The sequence below is a fragment of the Oncorhynchus tshawytscha genome, linkage group LG18, assembly GCF_018296145.1.
Source record: "Oncorhynchus tshawytscha isolate Ot180627B linkage group LG18, Otsh_v2.0, whole genome shotgun sequence".
NCBI classification, from domain to species: domain Eukaryota; kingdom Metazoa; phylum Chordata; class Actinopteri; order Salmoniformes; family Salmonidae; genus Oncorhynchus; species Oncorhynchus tshawytscha.
Genome location: NC_056446.1, coordinates 576,576 through 592,105, shown reverse-complemented (window position 1 = coordinate 592,105; position 15,530 = coordinate 576,576). Strand labels below are relative to the sequence as shown.

Here is a 15,530-nt window from a genome sequence, read left to right as displayed (position 1 = left end):
ATCCCTCAGTCTCTCTCCCTCTCTTCACTGTCTGTATCCCTCAGTCTCTCTCCCTCTATTTATATTACCTCTTCACTGTCTGTATCCCTCAGTCTCTCTCCCTCTCTTCACTGTCTGTATCCCTCAGTCTCTCTCCCTCTATTTATATTACCTCTTCACTGTCTGTATCCCTCAGTCTCTCTCCCTCTCTTCACTGTCTGTATCCCTCAGTCTCTCTCCCTCTATTTATATTACCTCTTCACTGTCTGTATCCCTCAGTCTCTCTCCCCCTCTTCACTGTCTGTATCCCTCAGTCTCTCTCCCTCTATTTATATTACCCCTTCACTGTCTGTATCCCTCAGTCTCTCTCCCTCTATTTATATTACCCCTTCACTGTCTGTATCCCTCAGTCTCTCTCCCTCTATTTATATTACCTCTTCACTGTCTGTATCCCTCAGTCTCTCTCCCTCTCTTCACTGTCTGTATCCCTCAGTCTCTCTCCCTCTATTTATATTACCTCTTCACTGTCTGTATCCCTCAGTCTCTCTCCCCCCTCTTCACTGTCTGTATCCCTCAGTCTCTCTCCCTCTATTTATATTACCCCTTCACTGTCTGTATCCCTCAGTCTCTCTCCCTCTATTTATATTACCCCTTCACTGTCTGTATCCCTCAGTCTCTCTCCCTCTATTTATATTACCCCTTCACAGTCTGTATCCCTCAGTCTCTCTCCCTCTATTTATATTACCTCTTCACTGTCTGTATCCCTCAGTCTCTCTCCCCTCTTCACTGTCTGTATCCCTCAGTCTCTCTCCCTCTATTTATATTACCTCTTCACTGTCTGTATCCCTCAGTCTCTCTCCCCCTCTTCACTGTCTGTATCCCTCAGTCTCTCTCCCTCTATATTACCTCTTCACTGTCTGTATCCCTCAGTCTCTCTCCCTCTATTTATATTACCTCTTCACTGTCTGTATCCCTCAGTCTCTCTCCCTCTATTTATATTACCTCTTCACTGTCTGTATCCCTCAGTCTCTCTCCCCTCTTCACTGTCTGTATCCCTCAGTCTCTCTCCCTCTATATTACCTCTTCACTGTCTGTATCCCTCAGTCTCTCTCCCTCTATTTATATTACCTCTTCACTGTCTGTATCCCTCAGTCTCTCTCCCTCTATTTATATTACCTCTTCACTGTCTGTATCCCTCAGTCTCTCTCCCTCTATTTATATTACCTAGCACAATTAGTTTGCATTATATAGATCAATGTTTTTTCCCGTGATCGAATCAAGATTATGTCAGCCCCTTTTCAATGCAACAAACCAAAAACAAACCAGACCAGAGAGCCACATTTCCACATTTGTTGATGTTCTTTGCTAATTAGCAAGTTATTAGCCCAGTTATAGATACGTATAGGTCAGCAATGGGGAGTTACTGCTTCCTACAAGAGTACAAAACGTGTAGGCTTATAGGAGTTACTGCTTCCTACAAGTGTACAAAACGTGTAGGCTTATACCCTGACTACACCGCTCGCGTCGCGTGCATTACAAAATAAATGTAGAAATCTATATTATTCAATTATTGCACCCACACCTCTCGCACGCGCCAACGAGCGTCTGCGTTGCCAAGGGCTAAAAAAGAAGTCAGTTCTATTTCTGATGCTGATCGCACTGCCTCTTCCAGTCCTGCCTCTCCCATCTCCTCGTTGTTTTCTAGAAGCAGGTACCCACGTGCCATCTCCTCATTGGTTATACACACATGGGTGACAAAGACAAACAAGGTCGGTGGAGGTAATGCACCTAATGTCTGAAAGTTGCCAATCACAATGTAAAGTCCAGAAAAGAAAAATCCTGGAAGGAGGAGAGATGACTAGAAACGATTTGGTTGACTGTTTTACGTGTAGATTAATTGTCAGAGTAGAGGACCTTGTGCATTTCAGGTAAAATAACTCAATGTTTATATCCCAGGACAAATTAGCTAGCAACAGTAAGCTAGTTAAATAGCTAGTTAAACTCCTGCTCCAGTCTCAACTGTTCTGTCTGCGGCTATGGAACCCTGACCTGTTCACCGGACGTGCTATCTGTCCCAGACCTGCTGTTTTCAACTCTCTAGAGACAGCAGGAGCGATAGAGATTAGAGGTCGACCGATTAATCGGGATGGCCGATTAATTAGGGCCGATTTCAAGTTTTCATAACAATCGGAAATCTGTATTTTTGGGCGCCGATTTGCCGATTTGTTTTTTAAATTTTTTATATACCTTTATTTAACTAGGCAAGTCAGTTAAGAACACATTCTTATTTTCAATGACGGCCTAGGAACGGTGGGTTAACTGCCTCGTTCAGGGGCAGAACGACAGATGTTCACCTTGTGAGCTCGGGGGATCCAATCGTGCAACCTTACAGTTAACTACTCCAACGCAATAACGACCTGCCTCTCTCTCGTTGCACTCCACAAGAAGACTGCCTGTTACGCGAATGCAGTAAGCCAAGGTAAGTTGCTAGCTAGCATTAAACTTATCTTATAAAAAACAATCAATCATAATCACTAGTGAACTACATATGGTTGATGATATTACTAGATATTATCTAGCATGTCCTGCGATGCATATAATCCGACTGAGCATACAAGTATCTAAGTATCTGACTGAGCGGTGATAGGCAGAAGCAGGTGCGTAAACATTCATTTAAACAGCACTTTTGTTCGTTTTGCCAGCAGCTCTTCGTTGTGCGTCAAGCATTGCGCTGTTTATGACTTCAAGCCTATCAATTCCAGAGTTTAGGCTGGTGTAACCGAAGTGAAATGGCTAGCTAGTTAGCGCGCGTTAATAGCGTTTCAAACGTCACTCGCTCTGAGCCATCTAGTAGTTGTTCCCCTTGCTCTGCATGGGTAACGCTGCTTCGATGGTGGCTGTTGTCGTTGTTGTGTTCCTGGTTCGAGCCCAGGGAGGAGCGAGGAGAGGGTCGGAAGCAATACTGTTACATTGGCAAAACTAAAGTGCCTATAAGAACATCCAATAGTCAAAGGTTAATGAAATACAAATGGTATCGAGGGAAATAGTCCTATAATTCCTATAATAACTACAACCTAAAACTTCTTACCTTGGGAATATTGAAGACTCATGTTAAAAGGAACCACCAGCTTTCAAAAGTTCTCATGTTCTGAGCAAGGAACTGAAACATTAGCTTTCTTACATGGCGCATATTTTACATAGCACATAATGCACTTTTACTTTCTTCTCCAACACTTTGGTTTTGCATTATTTAAACCAAATTGAACATGTTTCATTATTGTATTATATTCAGTTAAAATAAGTGTTCATTCAGTATTGTTGTAATTGTCATTATTAGAAATAAATAAATACATACAAAAATTGTCCAATTAATCGGTATCGGTATCGGCGTTGAAAAATCATAATCGGTCGACCTCTAGTAGAGATACTCTCAATGATCGGCTATGAAAAGCCAACTGACATTTACTCCTGAGGTGCTGACTTGTTGCACACTTGACAACTACTGTGATTTATTATTTTATTATTTGACCTTGCTGGTCATCTATGAACATTTGAACATCTCCACCCGGCACAGCCAGAAAAGGTCTTGCCACCCCTCATAGTCTGGTTCCTCTCTGGGTTTCTTCCTAGGTTTCTAGGGTGTTTTTCCTGGGTTCCTAGGTTCTGGCCTTTCTAGGGAGTGTTTCCTAGCCACCGTGCTTCTACATCTGCATTGCTTTCTGTTTGGGGTTTTAGGCTGGGTTTCTGTACAGCACTTTGAGATATCAGCTGATGTACGAAGGGCTTTATAAATACATTTGATTTGATTTGACAAATTAGCATGCAAGTGCAAGCTAACTAGCTAAATTGCCATAAATGTTTCATGCTTTTCGACCTGTCCCCAAATGAATGTAATTGGTTCAGTTTGTTTTGATATTTTAACCTGTGTGTCGTGATCGCGTTTGGTGTGGGGGAACAAAATACATTTATGCACGATGGAGCACGCTTGTAGCCGGTTTGGGTTCCGTGTTAGCCTACATTTCAATCTGTCAGGTCAAATATGCAAATAAGCCAATAGGCAGAGGGGTAGCTTACATTGTCTAAATCTCTGTATGGTAATAATTCATTTTATTTTGTAAAGTAAACACAGCAAAAGGCAGTTTAAAGACACCTATTTGGCCCATGGCGTTACAAACCAAGCAAAAAATTACAAATTAAAATGTCAAGTCTTCATAATGTAAAACACATTTTTTTAAGTGTCATGCAATGTAAGGCTGCATTGATCCCCACATATAGGCTACTGTAGACTATATTGCATAAATCTAAATGATATTTCCATGTGAAAATGTTACGGAATTTGTTCCATTGGTTTTGTTGGTAGGCCTACATTATGCTCAAATTGCCACAATAGCATATTGGCTACTGTCTTAAACTGTAAGGGTACAGCCTTAGTGGTCACTGTAAACGAGCACCGGAAGTTGCGCAGAATTCTCACAACATTCAAGTTTCCGCTCACAAGACCTAAAATTTGCTCAGCGGCAAAAACATTTGAGGGAACATTGCCCACCTCGTCTCTCACTTTTCCCGAACACCTGTCATATTTTAACTCAATATGCTTTATTGGCATCGCAATTTGAAATTCACTGAGGGCATATCTTTCTGCCCCTCCCATTCACCCTATTAACTAACACAGTTTCTTTCTCCATATCATCCTCCTTCCCTCCCTGACCTACCTGGCTTGGTGGGAGGGAGAAAGTGGGAGAGCGGAAGTTGAGTGAGAGAAACACAAACAAAATGGCGTCCCACAGGCATAACCAAACGATCTCCAACCACATGCCGGCGGATTCAGACCACCAAAGGGGAGCCTGCTGGGCAAGGCAAGGCAGGCGATCACAAATCGGCTTTGTAGATGACATTTCCCATTTTGTTTTGTTTGGCATATGAAACTTACTGAATTATATGAGATCCTTGCACACTCTTTCATGAGCAATTTTAAGAAGACAAAAACATTCAAATAGAGGCATTTATTACAAACTTGATTTAAATAAATAATCAACACATCCTGGTCTTCAATCTGGACCATCAACTGATTCTGGTCTGTTAGTGCCGGGCTAGAGCATAAGCTTGAGGGAGTAGCCCAGGAGGGAGTAGGCCTCCTATTGATATGAACAGAGAAAGAAACGTCATTGCCATGACAACTGGTACCACGTCTCATGGCCTCTTTCTTTTTGGGCTCTTTCCAGGTTTTCCTGAGAGGGCTGGTGTGTATGAGCGTGGGCACACTCACACAACACGGACATGGAAGACACAAAACACAGCAACACGGACACACAATTAGGCTAAAGATAGCCACAGTAGGAAGTGGAGTGCCATTTTTCAGTTCATTAGAATGAATGAGAGAGATTGGGAGGTACACTATGTTGACACCTGATCATCGAACATCTCATTCCAAAAACATGGTGATTACTATGGAGGTTGTCCCCCTTTTGCTTCTATAACAGCCTCCACTCATCTGGGAAGGCTTTCCACTAGATGTTGAAACATTGCTGTGGGGACTTGATTCCATACAGCCATAAGAGCATTAGTGAGGTCGGGCACTGATGTTGGGTGATTAGGCCTGGCTCACAGTTGGCGTTCCAAATCATCCCAAAGGTGTTCAATGGGGTTGAGGTCAGGGCTCTGTGCAGGCCAGTCAAGTTCTTCCACACTGATCTCGACAAACCATTTCTGTATGGACCTCGCTTTGTACATAGGGGCATTGTCATGCTGAAACTGGAAAGGGCCTTCCCCAAACTGTTGCCACAAAGTTGGAAGCACAGAATCATCTAGAATGTCAATGTCATGTCAGTATGCTGTAGCGTTAAGATTTCCCTTCACTGGAACTAAAGGGCCCGAACCATGAAAAACTGCCCCAGACCATTTTTCCTCCTCCACCAAACTTTTCAGTTGGCACTATGCATTGGGGCAGGTAGCGTTCTCCTGGCATCCGCCAAACCCAGATTAGTCCGTCGGACTGTTGAAGTACGATTCATCAGAGGAGGCGTTTCTACTGCTCCAGAGTCCAATGGTGGCGAGGATTTAGACCACTCCAGCCAACGCTTGGCATTGCGCATGGTGATCTCAGGCTTGTATGCGGCTGTTCGGCCATGGAAACCCATTTCATGAAGCTGTTCTTCTGCTGACGTTGCTTCCAGAGGCACTTTGAAACTCACTGGGGAGCCAGGTCCAGCAAATCAGGCTTTATTACAGACAGAAATAAGCTTTTTGTGCGTATAGAACATTCCTGGGATCTTTTATTTAAACTCATGAAACATGGGACCAGCACTTTACATGTTGTGTTTATATTTTTGTTCATTATAGATGACATCACCAAAATGACAGCGGGATAGAGGCATTTGGGGACCTGTCAGATAATCGCCAGGGCTTAATGATCCACACAGAGTGACACAGGAAAAATGTCACTGTGTGTGTGTGTGTGTGTGTGTGTGTGTGTGTGTGTGTGTGTGTGTGTGTGTGTGTGAAAGAATGTGAACAATCCAGGAAAATAAGGGTGGAATCCTACCCAGGGATTAGAATAACGTTTGGGAATGTCACAACATCACCACTCTGGAGAGGAATTCCCAAACATGGGACAAGGGAGGAGGGGGAAGGGCAGATGAATGCACACAGCTAGCATTTTGACTGGTAATGAGCCCATTCATTCAAGAAATGAAATAAATTCCTAATTGAAAGTGAATAGACCTTGTTATTAAAATACGCTAGGAAAGTGTAAACAAACTCGTACCAGCTCGTGAGGCATGAAACCTCCATATGTTCTTGTGTTGTTTTTTACGCATGTGCATTCACAACAAATTAAAGGCTTTAAATTGTTATAAAAAGTAAAAACCATAATAAAAATCTGCTTTTTTTTAACCATTTACCAAAGTCTTAGTTTTTTCCTCGCTCTACTTTTTTCATTTAACTTTTTCACTCCGGACGCTTTATCTGGACATGGTTCTACAGAATCTCCACCAGCCGAAGGTAAGTAGTAACATTAACATGATGCCTTCTAATTGCAGTCGCTGTACTCATAATATACAGGAGAACGATCGCCGTGCTGCAAGCCCAGCTTCAGACGCAATCGTTAAGGAAAGGTAATTTAAGTGTAGGAAAGGATAAAACAGCATCTGTGCCGCCAGTAAGTACAGATAGTAACGTTAGTATAAATCCCCTCGCACGGTCCCCGCAGCCCGGACAACTTTCTCATGGCTTCCAGAAGGAAATGCTGCTCAAACGGTGTCGCTCATTCAGCCAACAGGAACTTTCAACCGGTTCTACCCATTAAGCGAGTCGGAGTCAGAGGCCGAGCCTTCTCTGGTCTCTGCTCCACCCGTTACGGGGTCTGAGCCACCGAAGCCTCCCACCATTAGCTCTGACAAAAGGAAAACCCTAATCATTGGCGACTCCATTTACTACATTATTAGACTTAAAACGAATCATCCAGCGAGGGAGCAGGGCTGTAAAGGCTCATCTGAAGATGGTGCTGGCTATGGTTAAAACTGGCGAGTGTAGAGAGTATTGTTATCTACGTCGGCACCAACGATGTCAGGATGAAACAGTCAGAGGTCACCAAGCACAACATAGCGTGTAAACTAGCTTGAAAGATATCGTCATCGAGTAATTGTCTCTGGCCACCTCCCAGTTAGGGGGAGTTGAACAGAGGCTTATAACTCAATCGCTGGTATAAAACTGTTTTCTGACTATCCCAAAATATATAATTTGTAGATAATTGGCACTCTTTCTGGGACTCATCCATAAACAGGACCAAGCCTGGCCTGTTGAGGAGTGACGGACTCCATCCTAGCGGGAGGGGTGTTCTCATTTTTATCTATGAACAAAGACCAGGGCTCTAACTCCACAATGAAATAGGGTGCAGGCCAGGCAGCAGGCTGTTAGCCAGCCTGCCAGCTTAGTGGAGTCTGCCACTAGCATAGTCAGTGTAGTCAGCTCAGCTATCCCATTGAGACTGTGTCTGTGCCTCGATCTATGTTGGGCAAAACTAAACATGGCGGTGTTCGCCATAGCAATCTCACTAGGATAAACCTCCTCCATTCCTGTCATTATTGAAAGAGATTGTGATACCTCACCATCTCAAAATCTCCCTCACTTCCAAGGTAGTTATAGTCAATGAACTAATCACTGATCATAATCTTGATGTGATTGGCCTGACTGAAACATGGCTTAAACCAGATGAATTTGTTGTGTTAAATGAGGGCTCTCCTTCTGGTTACACTAGTGACCATATCCCAGCGCAGTTTTGCTAACATTGACAAGAGCAAATTTCAATAAATATATATTTTTAAATTGCTGCATTTTCGTCTTTTGAGCTTCTCGTCATGAAATCTATACAGCCTACTCAATCACTTTTTATAGCTACTGTTTACAGGCCTCCTGGGTCGTATATATTGTTCCTCACTGAGTTCCTGTCGGACCTTGTAGTCATAGCAGATAATATTCTAATTTTTGGTGACTTTAATATTCACATGGAAAAGTCCACAGACCCACTCCAGAAGGCTTTCGGAGTCATCATCGACTCAGTGGGTTTTGTCCAAGATGTCTCCGGACCTACTCACAGTCATACTCTGGACCTAGTTTTGTCCCGTTTAATAAATATTGTGGATCTTAATGTTTTTCCTCATAATCCTGGGCTATCGGACCACCATATTATTTTTGCAATCGCAACAAATTATCTGCTCAGACCCCAACCAAGGATCATCAAAAGCTGTGCTATAAATTCTCAGACAACTCAACGATTCCTAGATGCCCTTCCAGACTCCCAACCTACCTACCCAAGGACATCCAAGTACAAAAATGTATTAACCAACTAACTGAGGAACATATATGTACCTTGCGTAATACTGTAGATACAGCCACACCCCTAAAAACTAAAAAAATGTCTCATAAGAAACTAGCTCCCTGGTACACAGAAAATACCCGAGTTCTGAAGCAAGCTTCCAGAAAATTGGAACGGAAATGGCGCCACACCAAACTGGAAGTCTTCCGACTAGATTGGAAAGACAGTACCGTGCAGTATCGAAGAAGCCCTCACTGCTGCTCGACCCTATTTTCCCAACCTAATTGAGGAGAATAAGAACAATCCATTCATTTTTGATACTGTCGCAAAGCTAACTAAAAAGCAGCATTCCCCAAGAAAGAATGGCTTTCACTTCAGCAGTGATGAATTCATGAACTTCTTCCACGAAAAGATCATTAGAAAGAAAATGATGGACTCCTCTTTGAATCTGCATATTTCTCCAAAACTCAGTTGTCCTGAGTCTGCAAACCCTGTGCAGGTCCCTGTCAAGGACCTAGGATCAAGGGAGACGAGTTGTTAATCCTATATCTCTTGACACATTCATGAAAATAATCATGGCCTCTAAACCAAGCTGCATTCTGGACCCTATTCTAACTAAACTACTGAAAGAGCTGCTTCCTGTGCTTGGCCCTCCTATGTTGAACATAATAAACGTCTCTCTATCCACCGGATGTGTACCAAAATCACTAAAAGTGACAGTAATAAAGCCTCTCTTGAAAAAGTCAAACCTTGACCCAGAAAATGTTTTAAAAAAAAACATCTGCCTATATCAAATTTCCCATTCCTCTCAAATGTCTTTGAAAAAGCTGTTGCGCAGTAACTCACTGCCTTCCAGAAGACAAATAATTCCAGACTGCACTTGTGAAGGTGGTAAATGACCTTTTAATGGCGTCAGACCAAGGCTCTGCATCTGTCCTTCTGCTCCTAGACCTTAGTGCTGCTTTTGACACCATCGATCACCACATCATTTGGAAAGACTGGAAATGCTAATTGGTCTACACGGCCAAGTTCTGGCCTGGTTTAGATCTTATCTGTCAGAAAGATATCAGTTCGTCTTTCTGAATGGTTTGTCTTCTGACAAATCAATTGTAAGTTTCATGGTTCCTCAAAGTTCTGTTTTAGGACCACTATTGTTTTCACTATATATTTTACCTCTTCGTGATGTACTTCGGAAACATAATGTTAACTTTCACTGCTATGCTGACGAAACACAGCTGTACATTTCGATGAAACATGGTGAAGCCCCAAAATACCCACCCTGGAAGCCTGTGTTTCAGACATAAGGAAGTGTATCCCCTATGAACAGGGCTCTCTTGTAAAATAGATTTTAAACTCAATGTGACTCCCTGTTTAAATAAAGGTTAAAAAAATGTTTAAAATGGATGGCGGACAAAACAGAGATGCTAGTTCTGGGTCCCAAAAAACAAAGATCTTCTGTTGGATCTGACAATTAATCTTGATGGTTGTACAGTCGTCTCAAATAAAACTGAAGGACCTCGGCGTTACTCTGGACCCTGATCTCTCTTTTGACGAACATATCAAGACTATTTCAAGGACAGCTTTTTTCCCATCTTCGTAACATTGCAAACATCAGGAACCTTCTGTACAAAAATGATGCAGAAAATGTCATCCATGCTTTTGTCACTTCTAGGTTAGACTACTGCAATGCTCTACTTTCCGGCTACCTAGATAAAGCACTAAATAAACTTCAGTTTGTGCTAAATACGGCTGCTAGAATTCTGACTAGAACCAAAAAAATGTGATCATATTACTCCAGTGCTAGCCTCCCTACACTGGCTTCCTGTCAAGGCAAGGGCTGATTTCAAGGTTTTACTGCTAACCTACAAAGCATTACATGGGCTTGATCCTATCTATCTTTCCGATTTGGTCCTGCCGTACATACCTAAACATAAGCCTCCTTATTGGCCATGTACTCTTATTATCTCCACCTGGCACAGCCAGAAGAGGACTGGACACCACTGGTTCCTCTCTAGGTTTCTTCCTAGGTTCCTGTCTTTCTGGGGAGTTTTTCCTAGCCACTGTGCTTCTACATCTGCATTGCTTGCTGTTTGGGGCTTTCGACTGGGTTTCTGAACAGCACGCAGATGTAGAAAGTACTTTATATATAAATGTGACTGATTGAAACACATTGTTATGAGGATTTACAGAAGTGAGCCAGTCAGTGATACACTTACCAATGTTTGGATGGTTTAGAATCTTCATTATTCGGACTTCTCGGAAGAGCTGAAAAGAAAGGAAGTTGAGAAGATGTGAGATTTTCTTTCCTGCAGACATTTAGAGGAACAGGTACATCACTGGTGACATTCTCTGGTTGTTGGAGGGATAGTATAGGCCAATATTGGACACTAAAACTAAAGTATGTACGTTAATGCAGGCTTCCACACATACTCTAACACACACAAACACATAACTTTTTTCATTGTTATTGGTAACTTCCAGTCCCCCCCATAGCGCTCCTAAAACAATCTCACTTCCCACAAGTTACTTCCACATGAAAGCCCAGAACACCAAACAAACAAACAGAGACGGACAGAGAGAGAGAGAGACAGACAGACAGAGAGACAAAGAGACGGACAGAGAGAGAGAGAGAGAGACAGACAGAGAGACAGAGAGACGGACAGAGAGAGAGAGAGAGAGAGAGAGACAGACAGACAGACAGAGACAGAGATGGACAGAGAGCCTCCCAACTCTCCCAGACTATGACTTCCTGGTGAGTTTGGAAAACACTTACTCTTCCTTTCTTTCCCTCTCCCTCCCTCACTCTTTTTCTGTCGTGAATGAATGAGCAGGACAGTCTCTCGTTCCTGTAGCTGCCCATTGTGATGCCATTGGACCATGGGGTCTCAGATGACCTTCTGACCCTGATCTCTCGTCATTGCCCTGGGACATAGATGATCTGATTGGCCGGTTGTCAGCCGTGGTCTCCCATGCAAGACGGTAAGGCCTACCCTTGGTATCCCTCTACCACTCCATCTATTCGCCTCTCTCCCTTAGAGAATACATTCAATGTCGCCAAAAATGATTGGGTCCCCTAGGAAACACTTAGCAATTTTGTTTCCTACCCTGTCACAATAACTCCTCCCTGGGATTTTAATTGGTTGTCAATTAACACTATTCAAAGTGCCCACTATTATATTCTAACTATGGGGCAGCAGGGTAGCCTAGTGGTTAGTAACCGGAAGGTTGCAAGTTCAAACCCCCGAGCTGACAAGGTACAAGTCTGTCGTTCTGCCCCTGAACAGGCAGTTAACCCACTGTTCCTAGGCCGTCATTGTAAATAAGAATTTGTTCTTAACTGACTTGCCTAGTTAAATAAAGGTAAAATATACAGTGCCTTCCGAAAGTATTCTGCCCCCTTGAACTTTGCGACCTTTTGCCACATTTCAGGCTTCAAACATAAAGATATAAAACTGTATTTTTTGTGAAGAATCAACAACAAGTGGGACACAATCATGAAGTGGAACGACATTTATTGGATATTTCAAACTTTTTAACAAATCAAAAACTGAAAATTGGGCGTGCAAAATTATTCAGCCCCTTTACTTTCAGTGCAGCAAACTCTCTCCAGAAGTTCAGTGAGGATCTCTGAATGATCCAATGTTGACCTAAATGACTAATGATGATAAATACAATCCACCTGTGTGTAATCAAGTCTCCGTAAAATGCACCTGCACTGTGATAGTCTCAGAGGTCCGTTAAAAGCGCAGAGAGCATCATGAAGAACAAGGAACACACCAGGCAGGTCCGAGATACTGTTGTGAAGAAGTTTAAAGCCGGATTTGGATACAAAAAGATTTCCCAAGCTTTAAACATCCCAAGGAGCACTGTGCAAGCAATAATATTGAAATGGAAGGAGTATCAGACCACTGCAAATCTACCAAGACCTGGCCGTCCCTCTAAACTTTCAGCTCATACAAGGAGAAGACTGATCAGAGATGCAGCCAAGAGGCCCATGATCACTCTGGATGAACTGCAGAGATCTACAGCTGAGGTGGGAGACTCTGTCCATAGGACAACAATCAGTCGTATATTGCACAAATCTGGCCTTTATGGAAGAGTGGCAAGAAGAAAGCCATTTCTTAAAGATATCCATAAAAAGTGTTGTTTAAAGTTTGCCACAAGCCACCTGGGAGACACACCAAACATGTGGAAGAAGGTGCTCTGGTCAGATGAAACCAAAATTGAACTTTTTGGCAACAATGCAAAATGTTATGTTTGGCGTAAAAGCAACACAGCTCATCACCCTGAACACACCATCCCCACTGTCAAACATGGTGGTGGCAGCATCATGGTTTGGGCCTGCTTTTCTTCAGCAGGGACAGGGAAGATGGTTCAAATTGATGGGAAGATGGATGGAGCCAAATACAGGACCATTCTGGAAGAAAACCTGATGGAGTCTGCAAAAGACCTGAGACTGGGACGGAGATTTGTCTTCCAACAAGACAATGATCCAAAACATAAAGCAAAATCTACAATGGAATGGTTAAAGTGTCGTTCCACTTCATGATTGTGTCAAAAATACAGTTTTATATCTTTTGTTTGAAGCCTGAAATTGATTCTTCGAACAAGGCAAAAATACAGTTTTATATCTTTAGTTCTCCCACTTTGAAGCTGTAATTTTCATCAAAATGTCAACTATGACAGACAAAAAGGAAAATCACTTTGTAGGACTTTTTATGAATTAACAAAGTTAGAATGAGGGGACCATTGTTTTTTTCTTCGAGAATTAGCTACACATTGATTCATTCACCCTAATTTTGGCCCATCCTACAAGGTAAAATCCCCATTCACTTTGTAACTGATTATGACAGACTTGAGATTTGGACCATTGCTACAATTAGCTACACATTGATTCATTCACCCTAATTTTGGCCCATCCTACAAGGGTAAAAACCCCATTCACTTTTTTAACTGATTATGACAGAGACTTGAGATTAGGACCATTGTTTTTCTTCGAGAATTAGCTACACAATTAAACTATTATTTCTGATTGGACACCCTAGACTGAAAAAGAGAGGTCCTACATGGACTTGTCCATTAAACACTCATATTGATTTTCCGTTGCCAAGGGTTTATTTTTCTCCCCGATTTCATGATATCCAATTGGTAGTTGGGCCATTCTGCCGAATCGGTGCCTTTTCCGTCCCCAGGACATTACAAGCATAAATATGCATGAAAAATATCAGCATAATACATTATATTATCAAGCAACGTGTCCTGCACTTTGTCCTAATTGCAATGTGAGGATACATCATGTAAAACTTTAATAAAAACTTTCCAACACTACATTTCACCATGACATATGATTAGAATCCTATAGAAATCTACATTTGTTTTATATTATTGGGTGACTATTTCCAATTTAGACATAAAATACATTTTCTCATCAGAAATTCATAATATGTTAGTTAAAATACACATTTTAGTCATGTCCCCAGGTTCACTCAGTCATGTTACCCTGACACATTCCCCCCTCTAAAGATGTGGGACATTCCACAAGTCACATGATCCACAGGAAGTAGCATCATTTGAGTCTCCTGACCAAACGTTCTCCCTCTTTTTCTGTATCATATTGTAAGTATGACTGTGAATGTCAATCTCAACGTACAGTCCTGTAACCTAAATGATTTCTCAATGTTATTATGTTGTTTTTAAAGATACTATTAGTCAACCACTTGAAGGTGCTAAGTGTTATCATGCTATTAGCATTGATGCCCTGTGGCTACATTTCATGTATTTGCTAATGCTATGCTAAAAACTCAGTCCTGTTACATTCAGTCCTGTTACTCATATGAAGGGTAAAAGGACTGAATAAGAGTAACAGGGGTGAGAAGTTTGAATGAAATAGCCATTTTAAATGTGTGTCTGGTATATACATTGATTAATTATAATACTATTCTCTTGATATTAAGTTTTAGAGTTGGAATCACTGAAGGTGTTTTCAGTTTTACAATGTGAACACATTACTTACTGGGAGCCAATCGCTTAAGTGCTGCAGCGAAGCAGCAGCGCTGTCGCGCTCGACACAATACCATCCCAGAAAGGAGAGAGAGACACTGAAAGAAGGAACAGCAGAAATACAGGGAGGACAGAGCATTCAGTCGATAACATTAGGAAGAGGGAAAAGCACAGACGTCGCAAAAAAGTGGAGGCAGACTACAGGATCAAGTCCAGGAAAGATGGCAACTTCATAAACAAAGTCCGAGATGATGTCAGTCAAATTACGACTGGGAATAGGCAGACCCTCACCCAGAAGAAAATCAAAAATCAGAGGAGGTTCCTTTAGGACAGGATGAAAAATCTACATGCGAAGTTTCTGGCAGAACATGATGGGTCGATCTCATACTTCCTCTTCTGCTCACTGTGCCCCTTTTGGGTTGCTCACCCAACTCTAAGTGACCGGGAGACTTGCATGTGCAAGCTGAACGAACATCTCAGTTTTATAGTACAGAAACTGCACCACCTGAAGATCATCAACACTTTCAATCTTGATGAACTTCTAAAATCCATCACGGAACATCCAGTCATCATTAAAAAAAAGAGTTCCAGACCACCTAAGAGCCACTGCTGGAACAGCTGAACCTGATGCTGCGCAAGTTTAACAGGCACACTTACAACATCAAGAATCAGTTTACCCACTATAGGGCACTGAAACAAGGCTTGAAAGCATATGAATGCTTAATTCATGTTGACTTTG

At 42.1% G+C, this 15,530-nt stretch overlaps 1 protein-coding gene across 4 annotated transcripts in view; it reads right to left on the bottom strand.

Moving 5' to 3' along the window:
• The window catches only part of LOC112223798 (MAP/microtubule affinity-regulating kinase 3-like), a 142,826-nt gene that overhangs the window by 59,929 nt on the left and 67,367 nt on the right, over positions 1 to 15,530 (bottom strand). For all 4 annotated transcript variants that reach the window (XM_042300570.1, XM_042300571.1, XM_042300572.1 and 1 more), the window contains exon 4: positions 11,008 to 11,056. In XM_042300570.1, the coding sequence (XP_042156504.1) occupies positions 11,008 to 11,056 (49 nt within the window). The remainder of the gene's footprint in view (positions 1 to 11,007; positions 11,057 to 15,530) is intronic.